The sequence below is a fragment of the Nerophis lumbriciformis genome, linkage group LG25, assembly GCF_033978685.3.
Source record: "Nerophis lumbriciformis linkage group LG25, RoL_Nlum_v2.1, whole genome shotgun sequence".
NCBI lineage: Eukaryota > Metazoa > Chordata > Actinopteri > Syngnathiformes > Syngnathidae > Nerophis > Nerophis lumbriciformis.
The window spans coordinates 9,004,310-9,020,482 of NC_084572.2; the positions used below are offsets into that span (position 1 = coordinate 9,004,310).

The 16,173-nt window shown below is 36.1% G+C and overlaps 1 protein-coding gene across 4 annotated transcripts in view; it reads right to left on the reverse strand.

Annotated features, from left to right (window-relative positions):
* Positions 1 to 2,448: 2,448 nt before the first annotated feature.
* Positions 2,449 to 16,173, reverse strand: part of dgki (diacylglycerol kinase, iota) — a 159,354-nt gene continuing 145,629 nt past the window's right edge. For 3 of the 4 annotated variants that reach the window (XM_061983648.2, XM_061983647.2, XM_061983645.2), the window contains 7 exons: positions 13,618 to 13,733; positions 13,520 to 13,545; positions 13,414 to 13,451; positions 10,455 to 10,575; positions 10,260 to 10,296; positions 5,697 to 5,796; positions 2,450 to 3,587 (listed from right to left, as the gene is read on the reverse strand). In XM_061983648.2, the coding sequence (XP_061839632.1) occupies positions 3,480 to 3,587; positions 5,697 to 5,796; positions 10,260 to 10,296; positions 10,455 to 10,575; positions 13,414 to 13,451; positions 13,520 to 13,545; positions 13,618 to 13,733 (546 nt within the window). In that variant the 3' untranslated portion in view covers positions 2,450 to 3,479. Of the gene's footprint in view, positions 3,588 to 5,696; positions 5,797 to 10,259; positions 10,297 to 10,454; positions 10,576 to 13,413; positions 13,452 to 13,519; positions 13,546 to 13,617; positions 13,734 to 16,173 lie in introns of all 4 variants that reach the window. The other variant, XM_061983646.2, reaches the window with a different exon arrangement.

The following is a 16,173-nucleotide window of genomic DNA, read 5'->3' on the forward strand; positions in this document are numbered from 1 at the left end:
GAAGCGGGAATCGAACCGGGAACCCTCAGGTTTGCTGTCACGGCCACTCTACCAACCGAGCTAAACCGATAGATAGATAGAGCTGAAGTCTTGAAAATATATTATTTCTTTTAATATTGCATATTTTGCCATCATAAAACTTTTTTTTTTTTGGACAAAAAGCCCATAAATATATATACAAATAAAACATGAAAAATAATAAAATAGATATCAATACATATATATGAAGTTGTTAAAAGATTTTAAGCGTTGAAAGTGCGGAAATACGACCATATCACACCAATTCTCAAATCCCTTCACTGGCTTCCTGTTTCACTCAGGATTGAATACAAAGTCTCCCTACTAACCCACCAGTGCCTCCATGGAAATGCCCCCCTCTACCTCAAAGAACTGCTCCCCCCCAAATCCTCCACACGACACCTCCGCTCCGGACAGGCTAACCTCCTCCAACCTCTGAGGACAAAGCTACAAACTATGGGAGACCGGGCTTTCTGCTCCGACGATCCCAGTCTGTGGAACGCTCTCCCTGACCACCTGAGGGCACCACAGACTGTGGATGCTTTTTAAAAAAGGCTTAAAAACCCTTCTTTTTAAAAAAGCCTTTTTTTTTTTTTTTTTAGATATATGCATACTAGTTCTAGCTATTAGGCTGTTCTAGTTTTTATTTTTATAATCTTTTTATTTATTTATTTCAATACACTGTAGCACTTTGAGGTTGTTTGCTCAATGTAAAGTGCTTTATACAAATAAAATCTATAATTATTATTATTAAAGTAAAATGAAAAATAATACATTTTTATTTTATATACTTTTATGTGTGGGGTCCCTTTCGGACCCGAAGAGTAGTAAGTGTGTATAGTCAATTTAAAAAAAAATGCGCCAGGGTTGAAGTGACCAATATATAACTTTTTTTTTTTTTTTTTTTAATTAATTGTGGCCAAAAGGGGAACATTTCAATTTCTTACACACACTCATTACATATGTTGGCCATAGGGGGAGCACTTCAAAAAAATTTACACACACTTGTTATTTCATATGTTGGCCAGAGGGGGAGCACTTTTAAAAGCGACACACAGTCAATTTGAAAAATCCCTCCTTTTTGGGACCACCCTCATTTCAATAGATCTCACCACCAGGGGTGAACATTTTGATTGATTGATTGATTCAAACTTTTATTAGTAGATTGCACAGTACAGTACTGTGGAGGGGGGGCGTGGCCTGCGGGCCTGCCGCAAAGCGGGGTGTGTAAGGGCCGGCCTCGAAGCCAGCGGCAGGTGAGTAGATTGCCCAGCTGGGGCTGGTTTTATATAATTTTATGTCCCTTTCGGACCCGAAGAATAGTGAGTGTGTATAGTCAATGTAAAAGTTGTGCCAGGGTTGAAGTGACCAATCAGAAAGGAGGGCTGTGTATCTAATGCCCGCCCTATGTTCCAAGACAAAGGAACGAGTGCAGAAAAGCCACGCGAAAGAATGTTTTTCATGTGTAATTTTGGCCTTGCTATGACACCATGCTTTCTCCCAAATGACGTCACTGAGCGCGGAAGAGGCGGGGTTTAGGCAATCAGCCACAAGGGGGCACTGATAGTTTGCTTTACAACAAAAGAGAACCCAATCAAGAAGCTTGTGGACTGGTGCGAGGTGACATGAGCATACATCTGCTATTCAAAGCCATGGTTTTCCTAAGAGAGCAAGACGACGGAGAAGTGACACCCGCGTCACGTCTTTGGCACAAAAGGTTTGATGGGCTGAACGTAAAGGGTGAACACCCGCGTCACGTCCTCAAACACACTCCGGTCCCCACCTGGACAAAGTGCACTTTCGCTCCGACAGCACCGCCGCCAATAAATACAATTAGGAATAAATAAATAGAAATAAATAGCTGAGCAAATCAAAGATTGTCCGCCGCTGCTGCCGAGCAGGTCGTCAACTGAGACACGCCCCTTCGCTTTTTGATGCACAGTGTCAGCGTGAGAGTGTGTCAGTACATAAGTGTGTGTGGAAGTGTGTCAGTATGTAAGTGTGTGTGTAAGTGTGTCAGTATGTAAGTGTGTGTGTGTGTGTGTGTGGAAGTGTGTCAGTATGTAAGTGTGTGTGTGTGTGTAAGTGTGTCAGTATGTAAGTGTGTGTGTATGTGTGTCAGTATGTAAGTGTGTGTGTGTGTAAGTGTATCAGTATGTAAGTGTGTGTGTGTGTAAGTGTGTCAGTATGTAAGTGTGTGTGTGTAAGTGTGTCAGTATGTAAGTGTGTGTGTGTGTGTAAGTGTGTCAGTATGCAAGTGTGTGTGTGTGTGTGAAAATGTGTCAGTATGTAAGTGTGTGTGTGTGTAAGTGTGTCAGTATGTAAGTGTGTGTGTGTGTGTAAGTGTGTCAGTATGTAAGTGTGTGTCATACTTGCCAACCTTGAGACCTCCGATTTCGGGAGGTGGGGTGTGGGGGCGTGGTCGGGCGTGGTTGGGGGCGTGGTTAAGAGGGGAGGAGTATATTGACAGCTAGAATTCACCAAGTCAAGTATTTCATATATATATATATATCTACATCCTGAAAATATGCAAACAAACTGTGTTTAGATAATTGATACTTCAAACTTGCATAAATAAATATTAAGGAATATAACATAACTTGGCTTCTGAGAGTTTCAAAATGTAATGAATAAAATGCTAAAGTTGTTGATAAACAAGCAATTATTTTAATAATTAAATATGGCCATTTTAAATGAATTATTATGATAATTTAAAATCTATTATTTCAAATATGTTTATTTTAATGTATAATTCTATGGCTGGATGTAATAAGGAGTCACGAAAAAATACAAATAAAAATACAATTAATTTTGATGTTTTTAGCAAATTATAGTAAAAATGTATTTAGTTTTTTTTTTTTTAAATTAATAAATATATTTATTTTTAGGTAAGATAAACATAATAATACAATTTATCTCTAGTCTGGATGATTTAGTTCTTGTCACCCTGTTGTCCTCCCGCCGGGCGTGGCTTCCAGCTCCGGCTGAAAATCGAGATATTTTCGGGAGAATATTTGTCCCGGGAGGTTTTCGGGAGAGGCGCTGAATTTCGGGAGTCTCCCGGAAAATTCGGGAGGGTTGGCAAGTATGGTGTGTGTGTGTAAGTGTGTCAGTATGTAAGTGTGTGTGTAAGTGTGTCAGTATGTAAGTGTGGGTGTGCGTGTGTGTGTGTAAGTGTGTCAGTATGTAAGTGTGTGTGTGTGTTAGTATGTAAGTGTGTGCATGTGTAAGTGTGTCAGTATGTAAGTGTGTGTGTAAGTGTGTCAGTATGTAAGTGTGTGTGTGTGTGTGTGTGTGTGTGTGTGTGTGTAAGTGTGTCAGTATGTAAGTGTGTGTGTGTGTAAGTGTATCAGTATGTAAGTGTGTGTGTGTGTGTCAGTATATAAGTGTGTGTGTGTGTAAGTGTGTCAGTATGTAAGTGTGTGTGTGTGTGTGTGTGTGTGTGTGTGTGTGTAAGTGTGTCAGACTGCTGTTTCCAAGTCCTCATGGGGCGGAGAGGAGGTTTTTTGGCTGCTCAGGTAGGAGGTCAGCTCAGAGTCTCCCTCCGCTTGGTCCACTGGCGTCTTCCCCTGAAACACACACACACATACACACACACACACACACACAAACACAGGATATCATTTGGAATGGGTACCAAGTTTTTGATCATGACACCCTTTCTACAGGTGGTGGAGGCATACAAAAAATGAGGTCAAATGGCCAGCGCCCAGCAGTGTTGGGACTAACGCGTTACAAAGTAACGCCGTTAGTTTCGGCGGTAACTAGTAATCTAACGCGTTATTTTTTATATTCAGTAACTCAGCTACTGTTACTACATGATGCGTTACTGCGTTATTTTACCTTATTTTTTATGTAGTATCGGCAAAAAACAGAAGATCTGAGTGTGTTTTATGTTTTGATTATTTGATTATTTTTAACATGCTTATTTTGATGAATTATATAGGCCTATCTAACGCATGCGACTTTGAAATGTATTTAGAATATAAATGTACTATATATAATATACAATACTAATATTGCCTCTATAACTGTTACAGATTGTGGGTGTTGTTTCTTCCTGTTGTTGTTCACCTTTTGACACTTTTTGGGATTTCAATAAATGTTTGTAAACTGTTACCAACTGCGTGCCTTGCCATCCTTGATTTGAAAGTCTGGTTTGCAAAGGTTACATTACCTTCACCCGAGCCGGGGTGTGACAGGGACCAAATTTCAATAATTTTGTATAATTCACACAAATTTGCACGTGACTATTGAGGACCATTTAAAAAAAAAAAAAAAAAAAAAAAAAAAAAAAAAAAAAGTTCAAATTAAATATGATATGATCCTCAGAATACAGCACTACAGCTTAGGGCTGTGAATCTTTGGGTGTCCCACGATTCCATTCAATATCGATTCTTGGGGTCACGATTCGATTATAAATCGATTTTTTTTTAATTCAACACGATTCTGGATTCAAAAAGGATATTTTCCCGATTCAAAGGGATTGTCTATTCATTCAATACATATATTTCAGCAGGATCTACCCCAGTCTGCTGACATGCAAGCAGAGTAGTACATTTTTGTAAAAAGCTTTTATAATTGTAAAGGACAATGTTTTATCAACTGATTGCAATAATGTACATTTGTTTTAACTATTAAATGAACCAAAAATATGACTTATTTTATCTTTGTGAAAATATTGGACACAGTGTGTTGTCAAGCTTATGAGATGTGATGCAAGTGTAAGCCACTGTGACACTATTGTTCTTTTTTTTAATTTATTATAAATGTCTAATGATAATGTCAATGAGGGATTTTTAATCACTGCTATGTTGAAATTGTAACTAATATTGATACTGTTGTTCATAATATTCATTTTTGTTTCACTACTTTTGGTTTGTTGTGTGTCGTGTTTGTGTCTCCTCTCAATTGCTCTGTTTATTGCACTTCGGAGTGTTGCTGGGTCAGTTTTGTTTTTGGAATTGGATTGCATTGTTATGGTATTGTTTTGTTGGATTAATTAATAAAAAAAATTTTTTTTTAAATGAAACAAAAAAAATAAAAAATAAAAAAAATTATTTAAAAAAAATGAGAATCGATTCTGAATTGCATGAAGTGAGAATCGCGATTCGAATTCGAATCGATTTTTCCCCAGACCCCTACTACAGCTGTCCTCTTATAGGAAGTTTCACCACTTAAATGTTAAAGCAAATCCTGCATCTTCTGTGACATGACTGAAAACTGCTATTTAGCAGTCATGAAGTTGTCTGCAACTCCAACTAGCATACATAGAAGGATGGAACATTCTGAATGTGAATCATGCTTTAAGGTAATAATGTTTTATAATCATGCTGTATGAAAATGTCATCCTAAGGAACACTAAACCAGATTTTGTTTTTGGAAAAATAAATGAGTTTTAACTAAGGATGGATACCATACAGAATCACAGTACTATTAAGGTTTTATGGGCCAAAGCTTAAAAATCACTTAGGCATCTTCAGAATGGATCTGACTATCATTTAAAAAGGTTTGACCTGTTTTTTTGTCCCCATACCGTCAGAGGTCCCCTAAAGGTGACTGTGTAAACAGAGCCATGTCCCCATTAAGTAGCATTGCCAGAAAACACACACACAAACAGTGTGTTCAAGACACAAGTTAGGCTAAACTTACGTGTGTGTGTGTGTGTGTGTGTGTACCTGAAAGTTGGTTTTCTCCAGCGATGCTCCTGCCTCCACTAGCAGTCGACACACTGCATGCTGCTTCTCCAAGGCGGCTTTGTGCAAAGCGGTGTCCCCTCTACACAAACACACACACACACATTCTTGTATTTGTTGCTGTCAGGTTCAAACACTGATGACATCTATTAAACAGACAAAGAAGCAAGGAATTAAACAGAGACAGAATTAAATTTGGCTCAATGAGGAGAAACGTGTAGACCTGTACCCTTGTACAGTCTCCCACCACGCTTTGACGAAAGATTGTACGTCTCCTCTTTTATTTGGGCTTTCCCTGATTACATGGCAACAGCTGTTTCTAAAGGAAGGGGGTCGTAAACAGCCGTCGCCTTTGGTTACAAAACAGTTCAAAGAAAAGGTGCCTGGAGGGGGGGGTCAGGTCCTGCTTCCTCTCCGCTTAGTAATCAAAATCTTCCTGTGGATTACTATACATCAAAGAAACCGACACCTTCATGTCGCTTCCCATCCTACACAGTGGAGTTTTACAAGCCTTTTGATTGGTAAGATCAAAGACAGCTTTTGTCTGCTTGCCGGGAACTCATTGAAACACAAAGTTTTGTGACAACTTAGATACAATTATTCTGACAGTTACCTTCTTGCGACCTCCGAAAAATGCCTACCTCTTTAGGACCACCCTTTTTAGATATATAAAAATGTGTATTTACAACATTGATAACATATACATACTATGCAAATATAAAGAAGGTAAGGTTTTAGTTTTTTTTAATGTTTTGTTTGTAATTGATTTTTAATCTTCATTATTTACTTCGAGTTACTACAGTATGTCTCTATATACATATTTTTTTATTTAAAAAAAAATGGTAAATGGGTTACACTTGTAACTAGAGATGTCCGATAATATCGGCCTGCTGATATTATCGGCCGATAAATGCTTTAAAATGTAATATCGGAAATTATCGGTATCACTTTTTTTATTTATTATCGGTATCGGTTTTTTGTTTATTTTATCTTATTTTATTAAATCAACATAAAAAACACAAGATACACTTACAATTAGTGCACCAACCCAAAAAGCCTCCCTCTCCCATTTACACTCATTCACACAAAAGGGTTGTTTCTTTCTGTTATTAATATTCTGGTTCCTACATTATATATCAATATATATCAATACAGTCTGCAAGGGATACAGTCCGTAAGCACACATGATTGTGCGTGCTGCTGGTCCACTAATAGTACTAACCTTTAACACTTCATTTTACTCATTTTCATTCATTACTAGTTTCTATGTAACTGTTTTTATATTGTTTTACTTTCTTTTTTATTCAAGAAAATGTTTTGAATTTATTTATCTTATTTTATTTTTATTTTTTTTTAAAAGGACCTTATCTTCACCATACCTGGTTGTCCAAATTAAGCATAATAATGTTTTAATTCCACGACTGTATATATCGGTAACAGAAACCAGCACTATAAATAGTACCGTGTAGGGCTGTCCAGATACCAATATTTTGGTACCGGTACCAAAATACGGGGGTGGTATAGGGGACGGCATGGTGCGGTTGGGAGAGTGGCCGTGCCAGCAACTTGAGAGTTCCAGGTTCGATCCCCGCTTCCGCCAACCTAGTCACTGTCGTTGTGTCCTTGGGCAAGACACTTGACCCACCTGCTCCCAGTGCCACCCACACAGCTTTAAATGTAACTTAGATATTGGCTTTCACTATGTAAAAGCGCTTTGAGTCACTAAAGAAAAGTGCTGTATAAATATAATTCTCCTATTATCTTAAAATGTATTTCAATACTTTTCGACACTTTTCAAACTAAAGGGGCCAACAAAAATGTCATCATTGACTTTATTTGAACAGAAAATCTTGTGATGTATTAAAGCAGGGGTGTCAAAATCATTTTAGCTCAGGGGCCACATGGAGGAACATCTGTGCACACGGCCTATTAAAATCATGACATTAAAAGTAAAAAATAAAGACATTTTGTCTTGATTCTTTGTTTTACTTTGGCCAAAAAATAGAACAAACACATTCTAAAAATATTACAGTAAAAATATAGAAAATGAATGTTTATAACTGAATACATTTACATATGCATAAAAATGTGCTTTCTTTTGTATTATTTTTTTAATTAACGTTTATGGCAAGTTTTTTTTTTCCCAAAACACAATACAGAATGTGAGATATAACAGGATAACGCAAACATTTGTCATTTGTTTTCAGATTGCTTACAAAAATGTGGGACCCCAAAAATTCACTGTGGGACCTCATTTTTATGACTTGATGGGGTCCCTGGGACCCCAATTTGAAAATTCCTAGCGCCAACACTGATGGGAGTATATATATATATATATATATATATATATATATATATATAAATGGTAAATGGGTTATACTTGTATAGTGCTTTTCCACTTTCCAGGTACTCAAAGCGCTTTGACATTACTTCCACATTCACCCATTCACACACACGTTCACACACTGATAGCGGGAGTGGAAATAGTCCGGGTGTTGTCATGACAACCAGACAACTCCTGATCAAAAATGTTCTATTCTTTCCACTTTTTTTAAATGAAAATATTGTTTTGTTGCGTGAGGTGGCGACTTGTCCAGGGTGTACCTCGCCTACAGCCCGAATGCGGCTGAGATAGGCTACGGCACCCCCCGCGACCCCGGAAGGGACAAGCGGTAGAAAATGGATGGATGGGATGGATGTGAACTATACACACACACACACATTCTTGTATTTGTCACCTTCTTGAGACCTCTGAAAAATGCCTCCCTCTTTAGGACCAGCCTTTCTAGATATATAAAGATTTGTATTTACAACATTAATAATATATACATACTATGCAAATATAGAAAAGGTCAACTTTTTTTTTTTTTTTGTTATTGGTTTTTAATCTTCCTTTTACTTCAAGTTATTACAGTTTGTCTCTATATACCTATTTATTTTATTTTGTATTATTTTTGGCCAAAGGGGGCGCATTTCTAATTTCTTACACACACTTGTTTTTTCATATGTTGACCAGAGGGGGCGCACTTTTAAAAGCGACACACAGTCAATTTGAAAAATCCCTCCTTTTTAGGACCACCCTCATGTTGATCGCTGTCACCAGCAGGGGTGCAAATGAGACATTCTCTATTAGATGCAATGTTTTTGGGACCATGATTTATGTCATCACTTGTTCACACCTCCTCATATGGAAGATACTTTTCCTTCTTCATGTCTCAAGAAGGGAAGAAATACAAGAACACACACACACACACACACACACACACACACACACACACACACACACACACTCATTTTTGTATTTGTTATCTTCTTGAGACCTGAGAAAAATGTCTACCTCTTTAGGACCACCCTTTCTAGATATATAAAGAAGTGTATTTACAACATTAATAATATATACATACTATGCAAATATAAAAAAGCTTGTTGCAAAAAATGAGTTGGAATTTCACAAGAAAAAGGTCACAATTTCACATTGGCAGTATTATAATAAAAGTCGTAATTTTACTCATTGCAAGTTAAAATTTTACAAGGAAAACTGAACATTTGTGCAATATTATGATAAAAGTTGGAATTTAACTCCATAACAGTTCGCATCTTACAAGAAAAGCTTAACATTTTGGCAATTTTATGAAAAGAGTCGCAATTTTACTCGCCAAAAGTCACAATTTAATAAGAAAAACTTAATTTTTTTTCGCAATATTATAATAATAATCAGAATTTTACTCTGCAAAATTATGAAAAAAGTCATAATTTTACTCCAAAATTTCACCATTTTACAAGAACAAAAAAAAAAGGCAATATTGTGATAAAAGTCAAACTTTTACATGACAAATGTCACCATTTTGCATTAAAAAGTAATAATTTTACATAAAAAAAGTAATAATTTTACGAGAAAATATTGCAATATTACAGAAACAGAAAGAATATGAGAAATTGTTCCCAATTTTAAAAGACAAAAGTCGACACATTGTGAGAAAAAGACTACTTTTAGTTAAAAAAAAAAAATTTTTAATTGTTTTTTAATCTTCATTATTTACTTCAAGTTATTCCAGTATGTCTCTATATACATACATATATATATTATTTTTTTTAAATTAATTGTGGCCAAAGGGGGCGCATTTCAATTTCTAACACACACTTGTTATTTCATATGTTGACCAGAGGGGGAGCACTTTTAAAAGCGACACACAGTCAATTTGAAAAAATCCCTCCTTTTTGGGACCACCCTCATTTTGATAGATGTCACCAGCAGGGGTGCAAATGAGACATTCTCTATTAGATGCAATGTTATTGGGACCATGATTTATGTCATCACTTGTTCACACCTCCTCATATGGAAGATACTTTTCCTTCTTCATGTCTCAAGAAGGGTATAAATACAAGCACACACACACACACTCACACACACACACACACGCACACACACACACACACACACACACACACACACACACACACACACACACACACACACACACACACACACAAGGACTATGCAATCAAAGAGTGATCAATTAGTATCTCAAATAAATGTTGACATACTTTTCTCTGTCGGGCAGGTCAAGAAGCACTTTGGATCCTGAGGAGAGAAAATACAAAATGACACATCAGGTCTCTTCAGCCAATAAGAACCCTGAAACAAGTCGTTTTCAGGCACGCAAAAAGAATCAAGTGGAGTGAAATGTTGTGGGTGAATACGAGCAGCCAGGAGTGAACGAAGAGGAGGAACTTTGGTACCCTGCTGCAGGATGAAGACCACCAGCTGGGCGTGTCCCTTCTGAGAAGCTCTGTGCAGCGCCGAGCAACCTCCAGCGTCACGCACCAGCAGGCTGACGCCACGATGCACACACTCTGACAACTTGACAAGGAAAACACCTTTTAGCTGCGGACATCTCATCCTGTGTGTGTGTTCTTGTATTTCTACCCTTCTTGAGACACCAAGAAGGAAAAGTATCTTCCATATGAGGAGGTGTGAACAAGTGATGACATAAATCATGGTCCCAATAACATTGCATCTAATAGAGAATGTCTTATTTGCACCCCTGCTGGTGACATCCATCAAAATGAGGGTGGTCCCAAAAAGGAGGGATTTTTCAAATTGACTGTGTCGCTTTTAAAAGTGCTCCCCCTCTGGTCAACATATGAAATAACAAGTGTGTGTAAAAAAATTTAAGTGCTCCCCCTCTGGCCACGCCAGTGCCACAAATGTTGGAGAAAATAAAAAAAATAAAAAGTTGGTACTATTATTTCTAAATACAAAAAATAATCCCACGTTAATTAAAATGCAAAGTAAAGCCTATTTAATAGAAATATTATTTGTTACAACATTACGCCCCCCCCCCTCCTCCCCCCGCACGGTGCGCCCCCTCCCTTCCCGTATCATGACTCTTTTTGGACGTCACGACATCAAAAAATCAACACAAGATGCCAAAACTGTCAGGTGCCCAGGGAAGAAAAAAGAGAAAAGAAGAGGAGGAGAAACGAGAAAAGACAGAGGTAGCAGGTAGGTAACGTTAGCCTACATGAAATTATTTGTCTCTTACAGAATGTGATAGTAGCTGGCTTTTTAGCATTAAGCTAATGTTACATGATTCGGCAATTGCTAATCAATAAATAGCTAGTTCTGTTTTAACGTCGGGTTAATATTGTGGAGGGGGCTAAATTGTTATGGAAAATAATAATGTAACGTTAGGTAATTACAGTACTCCCACTTTACATTCCTCAGGGACATTTCTTTCTTTCTTTAGTTTATTTGGAACATGAACACACTTACATCATAATACATCACACAATTTCATATCATTTCATTTTACATCATGCCCGAAAAGGAGTAGGAAGAAGCAAAGCTTATTTAATCCTACCCCTTTCCCACTTCAAAGCGTTTACAAATATATAGAATCATTTACTGACCTTTTTATATAATAAAATAACATCTATGAATTAGTATACAACAGTTTTGTAATATGTAATTAATTAATTAATTCAGTCATTATTAACATACTGAGATGAAGAATATCTTATTTTCAATAAGGTTGAAAGTATTTCTCATAATTCTTCTTTGTACTTTGTAAGCACTATTATTTTGAACAACCTCTTAAACTGGATCATATCAGTACAATTTTTTAACTTCTTTACTTAATCCATTCCATAATTTAATTCCACATACTGATATGCTAAAAGTTCTAAGTGTTGTACGTGCATATAAATGTTTGTATTAGATCTTTTAAGCATGTGTTTTTTGTTTACATTGTTATTGCCTTCTGGTTAGCTAATGTTTGCCCTGCAGGTAATCGTCACTTTTCCACCCCTTTATGTATTAGGTATAGTTGTAAGTAAAAAAAAAGGTCAAAGACAAAGCTATTCGGGTTCTTGTGAGTATATACACTTCACTGCCGATGTGGGGGGGCGCCACCTAAAATCTTGCCTAGGGCGCCAGATTGGTTAGGGCCGGGCCTGTCTAGAACGGCTGGTCCTAAAGAGGTAGGCATTTTCCAGTGGGCTCAAGAAGGTAAGAAATACAAGAATGTGTGTGTGTAAAATCTCATGGTTGATGTGTGTGTGTGTGTGTGTGTGTGTGTGTGTGTGTGTGTGTGCATGTGTGTTCTTGTATTTCTACCATTCTTGAGACACCAAGAAGGAAAAGTATCTTCCATATGAGGAGGTGTGAACAAGTGATGACATAAATCATGGTCCCAATAACATTGCATCTAATAGAGAATGTCTCATTTGCACCCCTGCTGGTGACATCTATCAAAATGAGGGTGGTCCCAAAAAGGAGGGATTTTTCAAATTGACTGTGTGTCGCTTTTAAAAGTGCTCCCCCTCTGGTCAACATATGAAATAACAAGTGTGTGTAAGAAATTGAAATGCACCCCCTCTGGCCAAAATTAATAAAATAAATAAATAAATATGTATATAGAGATATACTGTAATAACTTGAAGTAAATAATAAAGATTAAAAACCAATTACAAACAAAACATTTAATTTTATTTTTTTACTAAAAGCAGTCTTTTTCTTATAAAATTGGAAACAATTTCTCATATTGCAATATTTTCTTGTAAAATTATTACTTTTTTAATAATAGAAACGTTATTACTTTTTAATGCAAAATGGCGACATTTTGTCATATAAAATTCTGACGTTTATCACAATATTGCCAATTTTTTTGTTGTTCTCATAAAATAGTGACATTTTTTGAGTAAAATGATGACTTTTGTCATAATTTTGCCAGGTAAAATTCTGATTATTATTATAATGTTGCCAACATTTTAAAAGTTTCCTTATAAAATTGTGACTTTTGTCGAGTAAAATTACGACTCTTTTCATAAAGTTGGCACAAGAAAAGCTTTCTTGTAAAATTGTGACTGTTATTGAGTAAAAATCATACTTTTGTCATAATATTGCACGAATGTTCAGTTTTTCTTGTAAAATTTTGACTTGTGTTGAGTAAAATGACGACTATTATTATAATACTGCCAAAATTGTAAGTCTTTCTTGTGAAATTGTGACCTTTTTCTTGTGAAATTCCAACTCATTTTTCACAACAAGCTTTGTTTATATGTTATAGTATGTATATATTATTAATGTTGTAAATACACTTCTTTATATATCTAGAAAGGCTGGTCCTAAAGAGGGAGGCATTTTTCTCAGGTCTCAAGAAGGTAAGAAATACAAGAGAGTGTGTGTGTGTGTTACCATGGAGATGTCCCCTGAGCTGGCGGCTGCCAACAAAGCTGCACACACAAAGATGAGCTGGTTAACACGCAGCAGGTGAAAGGCTGGTAGAGTTGGAGTTAGTTACCTTGTTCCTCAGGCGTCAGAGGAGCACTGGAGAGAAGAACACAGCACATTTATATTCAACATGCTAGTCGTCAGCCCTACACAACATGGCGGCCTCACCCAGCACTGGGCTCCACCACCAGGTCGGGCATCCCCGTGGACGAGGCGGCAGGACCCTCCTGGTCCAGGATGAAGACCTCGTCCTGGCAGATCTCTGTGACGAAGTGGAGGTGCTCCTGCACAATGTCAAGGCATGTTAGCTGCCTACTTCATTCATTATCTACGCTAGTTACATGCTCACCAGCTAGTTACTGAGACAGTTGGTCGTCTAGTTAATTAAAAACCTAACTGGCTGGTTATCTGGTTGGCTAGCTAGTTTATTACTTAGCTAGTTTGTTGTCTGTTCATTTTGCTAGTTTGCTATCTAGTTAGATGTGTTAGTTATTTGGACAGTTAATTAGCTAGTTGCATGGTTAGCTAGCTAGTTAGATAATTATGTAGTTCGATTGCCACCCAATTAACTTTTTAGTTAGTGAGATAGTTATCTAGTTAGATATCTACTTATATGTGTAATCAACTAGTTAGTTATTGGGTTAGTTAGCCATCTAGTTAGGTCATACACACACACACACACACACACACACACACACACACACACACACACACACACACACATATATATATATGTGTGCGTGTGTGTATATGACCTAACTAGATGGCTAACTAACCCAATAACTAACTAGTTGATTACACATATAAGTAGATATCTAACTAGATAACTATCTCACTAACTAAAAAGTTTTTATATATATATATATATATATATATATATATATATATATATATATATATATATATATATATATATATATATATATATATATATATATATATATGTGTGTGTGTGTGTGTGTGTAGCTAGTTATCTAGTTAGCTCAGTTATATATTCAGTTAATTAGCAAGTTGGGCAATTAGTTAGCTAGCCAGTCCATTCATTATCTAGTTATATGGTCACCCAATTAACCAGGTAGTTACTGGGATAGTGAGTCCTCTCGTTAATTAACAACCTAATTGGCTAGTTATAATGGTTGGTTAAGTAGTTTATTAACTAGCTGGATAGTTGTCTGTAAATTTTGCTAATTAGATTTGTTAGTTATTTGGCCAGACAATTCACTAGTTGTATGGTTAGCGAGCTCGTTCAATTAATGATCTAGTTAGATGTCATTCAATTAACTAGTTATTGGGTTAGTTAGCCATCTAGTTAGGTCACACACACACACACACACACACACACACACACACACACACACACACAGATATATATATATATGTTATTTAACTAGTTATCTAGTTATCTCAGTTATATATTCAGTTAATTTGCAACTTGGTCAATTAGTTAGCTAGCTAGTTAGTGTGAACATTAGTTGGTTACCTTGTTAGGAAGCTATCTGGGTAGTTAATTAGCTATTTAGTTTTTCAGATTCTTATCTAGTTAACTAATACGATAGTTTATGAACTATCTATTTACTAGTTCATTATATAGCCTGCTGGTAAGTGAGTTAGTGTGTTAATAAGACAGTTACCTACATAGTTGATGATATAGTTAGTTGTTTAGTTAAATAGCTGGATAGTTATCTAGTTAGAAAACCACCAAATTAACTAGTTAGTTAGATATCTAGTTAGATATCGACTTCTGTATGTAATAAAGTACTTAGTTATTGGGTTAGTTAACCATCCAGTTAGGTAATATATTAAGTTATATAAATATTTATCTAGATAGCTCAGTTCTATATTCCGTTAATGAGCAAGTTGGACAATTAGTTAGCTAGCTACTTAGTTGATTATATAGTTAGTTGTCTTGTTAAATAGCTGGATATTTATCGAGTTAGATGACCACCCAATTAACTAGTAAGTTAGTGGGATAGTTATCTAGTTAGATATCTACTTATATATGTAATAAACTGGTCAGTTATTGGGTTAGTTAGCCACCCAGTTAGGTCATATATATCAAGTTATTTAACTAGATATCTAGTTAACTCAGTTATATATTCCGTTAATTAGCAAGTTGGTCAATTAGTTAGCTAGCTAGTTAGTGTATACATTAGTTGGTAACCTTGTTAAGAAGCTATCAGGTTAGTTAATTAGCTAGTTAGTGTTTTTAAATTAAGATCTACTTAACTCATCAGTTAGTTTATGAACTATCTATTTGCTCGTTGATTATATAGTTTGCGGGTAAGTTAGGTAGTGTGTTAATTTGACAGTCATCGAGTTATCTACTTAGTTGATATAGTCAATTGTCTAGGTAAATAGCTGGATGTTATCTAGTTAGGTATTCAGTTAGTTATCTAGATATATACTAAGTTAACAAATTGTTAGCTAGCTAGTATCTTATAAAGTTGTTTGTTATCTAGTTAGTAATATAGCAATCGGATTAGTTTGTTCGTGAGTTAACTACCTTGTTAATTAGCAAACGTTGGTCAATTAGTTAGCTAGCTACTTAGTGTGAACATTAGTTCTTGTTAAGAAGCTATCAGGTTAGTTAATTAGCTAGTTAGTTTTTCCAGATTATTATCTAGTTAACAAATCAGTTTATGAACTATCTATTTAATAGTTCATTATATAGTTTGCTGGTAAGTTAGGTAATGTGTTAATCAGACAGTGATCGAGTTATCTCCT